Genomic DNA, 11,175 nt, shown 5'->3' with positions numbered 1-11,175 from the left:
AGACAATCAGAATACCCAGATAAAGAATGTTATATCTGAGCTGGAGAGATGGCTTAGTGGTTAAGAGTACTGACTGCTCTTCCAGAGGTCCTAAGTTCAATTCCCAGTAACTACATAGTGGCTCATAACCATCTGTAATGGGATTCAGTGCCCTCTTCTGGTGTGTCTGAAGACAGCTATCGTGTACTCATAAATAAGTAAATCTTAAAAAAATAAAATAAAAAGTATGTTGTATCTGAAAATACTGGTTAATTTTTACCCACCCCCATTCACTAACCACACCAGCAATTCACTTATGCAAGTATCTCTTCCAATGATGTGTGTGCATGCAAGCAATTACTAGTCTATAATACATATAGTATTTATATATAGTGTACATATATATGTACATAATATATATATTATATGCATCTATATATAAAACAAAAGAAGAGGTGGTAAAATTGACAAATGAGAATTTCTAGTACCTGTTCTGTTTTTAATTTCTTTATAGAAATGTTTTTGTGTTTACATTTTCAATGTTATTAGGACTCTAAATGGTATAAAACATTGGAAGCAGACGCACTAGGCTGAATTGACTTGCAGAAGATGGATGAAGGTCAATGAATTTTACAGCTTTTAAAACTGCCCAGGTAAGCTGCATTTGCCTCACACTTGAGAAGCATGCACTTCTGATTTTTTTTCCAAATTGTTTACTGCACTACAAACAAAAATTAGCACTTAGTAAACAGGCATGAAAGTTCAAACTATCACAACAGTTTTATTTCTCAAAGTGGACCCAAGCCCAGGAATATATCCTAGACATCCAATTTTATATCATTTTGCTTTAAAACTGTGCAAAATATGCTTGGGTGATAATCATTACATTCTACATAGTACATGTTTTTATTCCTGAAATACAATAACGGAGGCTGCATCAGCCTTGTCCTACAATCACATTGCAATTACAGTAAACTAGTGACGTTAATCTTGTTTTCACCAAGTTTGGTTTTGCTGGTACTGTGGACTAAACCCGGGGCCTTGTGAATGCTAGGCAAGTACTCCACCACTGAGCTATACTCTCGGACTTTTTTTAATCCTCTGTGCTGGAGGAGAGCAAAGCAGGGCCTTATTAGGTAGCCCAGGCAGACTTTGAATGTGTGGTCCTCTTGCTTCAGTCTCCTGAGTATGTGGGATTACAGCCCTGTGTCATTAGGCCCAGCTCCATACTTTGGTGGGCTTCGTTACATGCTGTTCTCCTGGGAACTAAATTTTCTTTAAAGGACATGACCTAGCAAGGACAATCAACACCAACAGTGTTGATATGTGAGGTCTATCAAGCATAGGAAACTGTACAGAGAAGCATCAAGACATATGTACCTCATACTCACCAGACAAAGCACAATCACTCTCTTGTACAGCAAGTTTGGCTTCCAGTGGCTCTTGACCATGTATGTCTGGATGCCTAGAAATTTTCCTAAGTTACTTGACACAGGGGTGGTCTAACCCACCCTCTCCTTCTCTCATTCAAAAGGACTCTGGATTTTCACTGTGGTCTCTGGTGGTTCATGACTACAATCCTTATGTGGATTCTTAATGAGAGCAGGCTACGTGAGTGTGGGAAGCAGAGGATGTTGTGTGAGCACCGTGTCAGATGTGAGACTGAGCAGGCAGGGTATGTGCGCACGCACATCATCGGGTCTCTCAGACACCTGCCTGTCCTAAGCATCTATAAAAATAAACGGCACATAGCTATTTCTGTTTCTATAGAATAAAACGAAGATCTAGGACTCTGACAACTGTTAATGTATTTATTGCTAGGCTCATGAGTACAGACACCACACAATGTACGTGCAGGTCACTTTTCTTTGCACATAGGTTCTGGAGACAGATAGAACTCAGGCTTGTGAGACAAGCCACTGTACCCACTGAGCCATCTTACCAGCTCCAAACAGAACAATTTTAAAGGCAATGCTGAACTCAGGTGCAAGGGGCTCGTTCATGCATCAAACGATCAAAACACTTCCATTACAACTCATGCAGAATTTGGAAGACTTAGATATTTCAAAATACTGAGCCAAAAAGAACAAGTATGTTATTGCTTCAACCCAGCCTATGGAAATAACCTACTAAACTTTAATATTCCTTTGCCAGAACTCTGGCTATATGAGAGGACCTGACCCTGGCAGGGTCCAGCTTCTTTAGAAGCACTCTCCAGTGTGGAATTTTAGACTGGTCCCAGAAGTCGGCTAAGAGTGACTGCTGGATAAATCAAGAGTTCCATGTAGACTCTGCCAAGCTTACTAAACAATTATAGTCTCTCCTCTCTCACACACACGCATACACATACAGCCACAAGAAATAAAAGGAATGGCTAAGACTAAAGAGATCCCTGGCAGCCCCTTTTTACACCTCCCCCCAACATTCCTTTTGAGATTACTGTTTCTCAAAGTTTATTATGCAAAGCCCTAAAGGGTACATTTTGGAGATGGATTATCTGGTTGCACAGCCAGAACTACTGACTCTGTGGGTCTGGGGAAAGGGCAGGCATGCCTCCACACATGCCCATATGATTCTAATGCATGGGTTTCTGAGCACCCTGAAAATACTAGTCAAGACGAGGGCTTTTCCTAGATAACAAATCCATGGATCTAAGTCCCTGGCATTTTCTCCTCATAGGAAATGATTTGCTCAGGACATTAACCACCTAATTTCCTCCCAACAGGCTTGCCACCAAGAAATGTACTGGCTTTGGGGGACAGAATGTACACAGTTAGGTCCAATTTTATCTATTTAAGAAAAAAAAGAAGTCCAACAGTATGCCTTCTGCACTCAGAGGGTTCCAACACGTTTTATTTTGCAGACCACTGGTGCATACTTTCAAGGACCAACATCATATAGATTCCTATAGTGTCCAATCAGTGTCCTTCTGTGACAGTTTCTTCTGTTGGAGCCAGACTCGTGGGTGGCTTCAGTTCCAGCGACAGGTGCATCCAGGAGACCCCGTGGCTCCTGGGGCACACGCGCATGCGGCAGTCTCTTCCTCTCAGAGTTGCATTGGTCCAGTGGCGGTTTCCTGGTGTTCTGTGTTGAGGAGCGAGGCTGGGTGAGTTTACAGAGCTCAGCTGTGGGGCCTGTTAGTAGGAAGCCCCGTGAAACCTGAAGACGTAGTGCTTTTTTCTCTTTTGAAGACAGGCGTTTGAGGACCCAGTGCCCTTGTGCTTAAAGACGGGAATTCCCCCAGCTGCTTAGCAGATAAGGAAGACAAGGAAGCCTGTTTTTAAGAAACACAGGTAACACCTTTGTAGATTGCCTATTTGTTCTAGAACTACAAAATTTAATTCAAGAAAATATAGGTCCCATGAAAGACTTAAAAGTTTATAAAACTAAAATCTAGCTTTCCCCAATAAATTGTATTTTAGGTAAAACCCTCCCAAATGCTTCTAAAATAATACTAAAAAAGGGCATCTGATTATACAAGAGCAATTAAAAAAATTAAATATTTATTTGAATAACAACTTTTATGTTGGAGCTGCAATGTTGGCAATGCAGGTTTTTAAACACAAATCACAAAAGGCGTGCACAAAGAAGTATGGGCGCAAAGACAAAATGATGCTAAGAATCGGGCTAAAGAGCTGCTGATTTAAACAAGAGGCCTGGAATCACTATACAAAATATAAAATGTATTAAACACTACCATCCACAGAACAGTCTTTATTATTGATTATATTTAAAAATTATTTGCGAAGTAAATTAGATATTGAATTATAAATGCGTATTATACATGAACCCCCTATCGGAAGGCAGTTCCTGGTCGCACTATAGAACAACTATAGAACATTGCAAAAAGTATCCTTTTTCCTATTGGTAAAGACCATTAATGGTATTACTGCAAGTCTCAGGAAAGCTTTGTTTTTTAAAAGAACATTTCTTTTTTGTATTCCAAGTGCTTTCCATGCCAAGCAAAGCACCTGCTATACTGAACTGAATGAGCTACTGGATAAGGAAATGCCCCCGAGTTATTAGACTCAACCTTACAAATCAAACACTCAAAGGAGCCATGCAACCCTCTGACTACGGGGAGGACCCTCAAGTGACTTACCAATCCTGTCTTTCTAGAATGTCAACCGAGACACTTGAAAACAGAGCAGACTGATCTGATAGGTGGGAATGAGAAGACACAGAAGGCTAGTGGCAGGCACTCCTCTCCGCAATGCCCGTGTGGCAGAAAAGCACCTTTAGAAAGCGCCTATGCGGCAAGATACGCAGCTAAAGATTCAAAATGAATCAACAGTATTGGATAACAGTATCATTCTCAACTCAGAAGCTGCCTGGAGGTTGGGTGCATCTTCAGTTAATGGAACAGGAAAAGAAGGCCATGGATTTCATTTTATTGACTGCATCCACTCATAAACCGACCTAGGGTCACCAGATGTGTAGACACAATGAGATTTGTTGTTCTTAGAGTCTTTAATTGAAGTGATGATAAAGGAAATAGATCTATTTAAAAACAAAATCAAATAGCTATTTCTGTCTTGATTAGGAGGTGGCACCAGGTGTGGGGTTCACGTTTTGCGTGGCTACTTGAGGTGCAACTTCAATAATCCGAGGTTTATCGATGATTCTGGCTGTGCGGTTGCCCTTCTCTACAATCCCAATAATCCATGCTTGGTGGCCTTCGCCATATTTGGGGGACTTTATCTCTGCACAGAACCGAGCTGCTTGTTCACGTGGTAGACAGATTAGCAGGCCTCCTGGCAAAGAAAGAGAAGAGGTTACTCTGTGTCACTGGGAGAGCAAGCGGCTGGCTTTCTGTGCCTCCAGCAAAGCTTTCACCAAGAGGCTGCTCTATTTTGGAAATGAGTTAAACCACCTTGGTAAATTCTTTCTATAACGAACCAGCTGACGTCAAACTGAAAATGGCCTGAGTCACGCAGGATGGCACCTTCCACTCTCACCGTGGAAACATGAGCAGAAGAGCAAGGCGTGTGGGGTCAATCACACCTCTACTCCACACTAGGAGAAGCAAACAAGAGAAGGCTCCTCTCAGTGTGCTCCCTAAATGGGTTCCTTATCTCACCAAGAATGATGCTTTTAAGATTCATGAGAGTCTTTATTGGAAGATATCTGGCACTAGTCTTGACTTTTTGTTTTTGTTTTTTTGTAGTCTTGGCTCTTAACTTTCTGCAAAACATAGAAACATACCAACTTTCCTTCCTGTTTCTAGCAGCCAGCCAGAGAGTTTGAATTTCTAAGTAACTAGGGGAAAAAAAACATTTTGAGTACACTCCACTTGTAGAAAACAAAGGAACCAACTCAGCGACTGTGGCTGTTCACCTGGTGCCCACTAGGAGGCAGAACCAGTGCCTGTAACCAGCAGCTAAAGGAATTCTAACTACTTCTAGAATCAGTTTTGAGCAGCAAGCTGAGGATGCCAAGTCCTGGAGGAGGGCTCTGTGGACTCCACCCTGGCTTGATAACAGAATCTCTTAGCAACCCATGCAGACCAGTTTCCTGGGAGCTGGGTTGAGGAATGTCTATAAAAGTAGTTACAGGGCTGGAGAGAAGGCTCAGTGGTTAAGAGCACTTACTGTTCTCCAAGAGGTTCTGAGTTCAATTCCCAGCAACCACATAGTGGTTCACAACCATCTGTAATGAGATTTGATGCCTTCTCCTGGTGTGTCTAAAGAGAGCAACAGTGTGCTAATATATGTAAAATAAATAAATCTTTTTTTTTTTAAAGTAGTTACAGAGAAAAGAAAATAGAAATGAGAAAAACTGAAGAAAGACAGGAGGTAAATAGAAACTCAGAAGGTAAACAGAACCAGCAAGGTAAAGGGGGAAGGAACATGGGGAGAGGAAGGGCACTCAGAACATTCACCATGCCACACACTTTAAAAGACCATTATTATCTTTAATTATGTTTATGCTCATGACTGAAGGTGTCCATGGAGGCCAAGATGTTAGCTCCCTAGAGATGGAATTAGACGCAGTTGTGAGCTGTCAGATGTGGGTGACATCCCTCTGCAAGAACAATCCATGCTGTTAACTGTGGGGTCATCTCTCTAACCCTATACTATTCCACTCTTAAAAAACAACAATAACGGGCTGGAGAGATGGCTCAGAGGTTAAGAGCACTGACTGCTCTTCCAGAGGTCCTGAGTTCAAATCCCAGCAACCACATGGTGGCTCACAACCATCTGTAATGAGATTGGATGCCCTATTCTGGTGTGTCCGAAGACAGCGACAGTGTAATCATAAATAAAATAAATAAATAAATCTTAAAAACAACAACAACAACAACAACAACAACCACCTACCCTTTTTATATTTGAGACTAGATCTCAGCACACAGCTTGGGCTGACCTCACACTTCAAGTCATCCTCCTGCCTCTGCCTCTTTTTTTTTGAGACTGATGAGGTCTTGTTATGTTGTAGAGGTTAGCCTCAGACTTGTAACCATCCTGCCTCTGCTTCCTGAGTGGAGGGGAATGCCGTGCTAAAGACCCAATTTAAATGCTAAAACAAAACAAAACCCCACAAAACAAACAAAGCAGCCCGTTTAATCTTCTCTGTGTTATTGGAGTTCAAGGACTAAGTTTCCAGAGACTCAGACATGACCTGTCTTTCCTGAGCTCCCATCTTCCACACTATTAAAAAGGAGAACACAGGCACACTCAATTCGAAACAGCATCTCAATCCCACTGGAGGGGACTACAAACTCCCAGCAAGGGTAGGCATGGCTGTCAGGCTCACTGATTTGAACCCTCAGGCCACAGAACAGGGTCCTTCACCTACCTGATGTCTCCGGGCAGGTCCCATGCATCAGACCGAACATGTTTCCGCAGGCTTTGCTCACAGCGGCCATCTTCGCAAGCACGGGAAGATTGTGAATGACAAACGACACCTCGTTCCTCTGTTGCTTGGCCAGGTTCTGCGCATGGCCTAGAATCCCGAAGCCTGTGATGTCAGTGGCTGCATGGGCATTGAACGTGTGCATGAGGCCCGCAGCTGAAAGAGGCAGAGGAAGGACTTGAGAAACACCCACCTGTTCTCCACTCAGAAGCTCTATATGGGGATACGGTACAAGAAAGCAGTCTAAGGAAGTCAACAGAGACCAGGGTCAAATGCTGGACGCTGAGTGCTTACTGCAGCTTAAGCCGCTCAGCCATGAGGAGCAATTCTATCAAGGCCAGCATCCTAGTGAATAAGAAGCTGTGGAGAGGCATTAGTCTTCATAGAAGACCTGTCAAAGCCAACCTGTAATCTACTAACAAGTTTAAGGGGAAAAGTTTAACTCGACAGGTGATGGGATTACAGGCACATGCCATACCAGGCCTTCAAGTTTTCTCATTCAGAGCAGCATTTGAAAACTGATAAAAGGCCACGCTGGGATCACACATGGCCCATGGGAACATTTTGCATTTCGTATGTTTGATGAGTCAAGCTTGTAGTTTGCCATCAGCTAGGATCCACGGCGTGTCTGCGGCCTCACTGTGTTTATGAATGTGTAACAGCACATCCTGTGGAGCAGCTTCACTGCTCCACCTCGGGGAGGGGGGGGGCTGTTTCTGTCCTTTCTTCCCTTTTCATCCTTTTACTGTCTTCATGCTTTCCCTTCTCAGGAAGGCCATGGTTGTGTGGACTGCTTTCTTTCATTTACGATATGCAAGAGGCTTTCCCAGGTTCCTTCATTGGTTGACAGCTGCCCTTTAAAACTGTTCAGTCATGTTTTGCTATCTAGATGTGCCATTTTATCTACTCACCCAACTGAGCAATTATCTGGCTGAGCATTAGCTTGGCAGTTAGGGGCAAAGGTATAAACAGTGTGTGACGATTCCTTTGGGGTAAACAGTCAGGCACACATGCTACATCACATGGCTAGCAGTAACATTAGTGCTGTAACAACACTGTAACAATACTGGGAGGCAGAGGTTGCTAGGGCCTGCTGCCAGCCAACCTATTCTAACCAGTGAGCCTCAGGTTTCAGCATCTCAAAATAAATTGAAGGGCTAGAGAGGGGGCTCAGCAGTAAGAGAATTGGCTGCTCTCACACAGGCCCCTGATCAATGCCCAGCACCTGACATGGCAGCTCCACCATCTGTAACTGCAGTCCTAGAGGGTCAGATGCCCACTTCAGGCCTCCATGGGACCAAGCACACAAATGTAGCACAAACACTCATACACATAAAATAATAAAGTATATCTGAAAACCAAAAAGGTAGATGGATGGCACCTGAGGAACAATACCTGCAGTTGATTCTGGTGTCTACATGTACACATGTCACATACATGTACACACAGAAGAAAAATCAAGGCGCAGAGTAGGAGAGGCTTTGCATAACACTTGCTGACAGTGGCCTGATGGCTGAAAGTCATGGCAGGTTCTTAATAAGAAAACAACAAAATCAAAAATCTGAACCAACACCATATCAGAGAAGATGTCCTGGCAGTAAGACCCCAAGAGATACTCAGGGCTTTATGTCCTGAGAGAATTACACGTTGAAACAGTGAGGTTTACAAGACATCTGTCAAAACACCAACCTGCAGGCACCGACAGCACCGAGTGCTGATAAGCATGGGGAGCGGCAGGAACTCTTGTTGGCTGGTTGGTTGGTGGAATGCAGACGCACATCCACTTTCCAGCAGAGTTGGGCCGCTTGTTACAGCACTAATGTTACTGCTAGCCATTTCAGGGTACACCACCATAGCCAGTTTTGTATTTATGTGCATCCAAGGACTGGAGCCCAAGTCCTCATGACTGTGGGCAGGCACTTCCTCGACTGAGCTATTTTCCAAGCTCATTCACCACAGAACAATTTCATCTCAGTACATTAAACTCCATTTGTTTTCTTTTGGATAATATAAGACTTCTGTTACATCTTTTATAATCTAAGAAGTCACCTGAACTTTCCCCTATGCCACGCTCTTGGAGGCCTACAGTTCTCTGGCATATGCAGATCTACAGCTCTGTGAGTGACTCTAGGAAAGACAGAGGCCTGTATATCCATCGCTTCACATGGATGCCCACCTGCTCCAGCACCACCTGCTAAGAAGCCCACCTCGCCGCAGCTGCTCTGGCTATGCGCCACTGCCAGACACCGGTGTGACTATGGTAACAGCTCTACTTTCTTAGAGAACTGTCTTTCTAGTAGAATACTGTTCAGTTATTGAAAACTGTGGGTGCTGGTACATGAGTAGAGCAGTCACTGGGTGAGCAGTCACTAAGCGCACGTGGACCGCAGTGACCACTAGTTTAAGGCAGTAACAGGAAGCTACAGGGAAATAGGTTAAAGTCATGGAGGAATACCTAAAATGTAAAATGAAAGCTGTTTTGGGTGGATAAGTATGTATAATTTTCTTTTGTACTCCTTTTTTGCTATTGTTTTTAAAGAAGTATAAAATTATTTAAAAATAACCACAAAGTTCTATGTAATCAGGAGCAATATAATTTGCAATAGATGTTTTTTTATAGTTTTTTTAAAAAGAAAAACATGACAGAGATTTACAAAATATTTTCACAGTATTCATTTACCCTTATTCAGTTAGAACAATTTTTTAAAAAGATATTTTATGCTCTAAACAAATGAGACACATATGAAAAATGTAACAGACACATTTCGCAGCTATCTTTACATTTCTATTTCAATATGAGTACATTTTACTTTATCACATAAATATGAAATCATGTACACCTGCTATGCACTGAAATTTAGTTTAATTAGCCCTTTCGAGTACCATGCAGTCCCAGTTCCCACGTGCTCCCAGCAGTGCTGGTAAGTGCCATGTACAGGACTCGGAATCAATCATGCATCAGAACGCTCACCACTGTAAGGTGATCTTTACCTTTACACAGTAAAGTGGTTTCCTTAACTGTTTCCCTCCTATGTGAAGTAATAAGTCAAATGTTTTGTGGAATTGTAATAGCATCATTTTTAAAAACAATTTCCATCAATGAGAGATTTATTGTAGTAGGACCACAATAGGTAAAAATATCCCAAAGCAAAAACTCAAACATTAAAAAAAAAGTACTCATTCCAACAGAAGTCAGGCAGAGACAAGAGGTTTTCCCTCAGGGTTGGTGTTGCTCTACTGATTTGTGTTAGTTTAACCTTTTCTAGGGAGGGGAACAATGTGACAGAAATACACTGTACTGAAAATTAAAACAAAACAACAACCAACTCTTCTCTATCAGAAGCATAAACCCATCCTCTTTCTTCCCTTCAGGTTTCTGAGACAGGAACAACTTTGCCCAGGCTGGCAGGCTGTGACCTCTGACTTTCTTTCATCCTGAGTAGTTGGCTTGATAAAATACATTTGTGAAAGACTTGGGCCTTCTTGTTAAGCTGAGTCAATGTTTCTGAACAACAAAGTCTGTCTAGACTGTTGGTTTTGCATGTCTGCTTGTTCCCTGCTGGCTTAGTTTTGCTATACTGCCGAATGCAGCAACTTTCTACATAGCCAATTAAGACATCAGTGGCTGGAGAAATGGTTCACTGGGTAAAGCCCCTGCCATGCAAACAAGACCCTGAGTTCAGACCCCCAGAATGGACACAGGCCTACGAAGCGTCTGCATTTCTAGCATTCCCAAGGTGAGGCAGGGACAGGAATTCCCCAGAAGTTCACAGATCTGGCACACACAGCAGCAAACAAGAGACCTGGGTCACACAGTTAAGGAGAGGCCCAACCGAGATCATCCTAACTTCCCTGACTTTCACATAAGTACCCAAGCACCCACATAGCCACATTCACACAGGTGAATACACAGTGGTTGTGACTTAGGGGTAGGGAGAAGAGTAGTGCATAAAAAACTAAAAAACTCTAGAAGCAGTGCTTAGGGTTTCTAAAAGACACAAGAGAGGTTCCCCCCCCCCCCGCTTAATTATAAAATATTTAACTAGTGTGAACATCAAATAAAAGAGTATACAATGCTTAAAGTAGGGGCTGGAGAGATGGCTCAGAAGAGTGTAGACTGCTCTTCAGAGAAGCCACGTTTAGTTCCCAGGACCCATGTCAAGAGGGTTATAACCTCTTGGAACTCCAGCTCCAGAATCTGATGCTGTCTTCTGGCCTTCAAGGGCACCTGCACATTTGTGTTCATATACACAGACATATAAAGAGATTTAAAAAAAAAAAAAAAAAGATGCTTGCCAGGCAGTGGTGGCCCACACCTTTAATCCCAGCACTTGGGAGGCA

The 11,175-nt window shown here is 42.8% G+C and overlaps 1 protein-coding gene across 2 annotated transcripts in view; it reads right to left on the bottom strand.

Moving 5' to 3' along the window:
- Positions 1-734: 734 nt before the first annotated feature.
- Sephs1 (selenophosphate synthetase 1) overlaps positions 735-11,175 on the bottom strand; it is a 29,542-nt gene continuing 19,101 nt past the window's right edge. The window contains exons 8-10 of one of the 2 annotated variants that reach the window (XM_028764863.1): positions 6,778-6,990; positions 4,082-4,733; positions 735-3,253 (exon numbers count right to left, since the gene is read on the bottom strand). In XM_028764863.1, the coding sequence (XP_028620696.1) occupies positions 4,519-4,733; positions 6,778-6,990 (428 nt within the window). In that variant the 3' untranslated portion in view covers positions 735-3,253; positions 4,082-4,518. Of the gene's footprint in view, positions 4,734-6,777; positions 6,991-11,175 lie in introns of both variants that reach the window. The other variant, XM_028764864.1, reaches the window with a different exon arrangement.

The sequence above is a fragment of the Grammomys surdaster genome, unplaced genomic scaffold, assembly GCF_004785775.1.
Source record: "Grammomys surdaster isolate TR1022 unplaced genomic scaffold, NIH_TR_1.0 146, whole genome shotgun sequence".
NCBI classification, from domain to species: domain Eukaryota; kingdom Metazoa; phylum Chordata; class Mammalia; order Rodentia; family Muridae; genus Grammomys; species Grammomys surdaster.
Note: the sequence above shows the minus strand (reverse complement) of the source record. Positions and strands in the feature narration are given on the sequence as shown.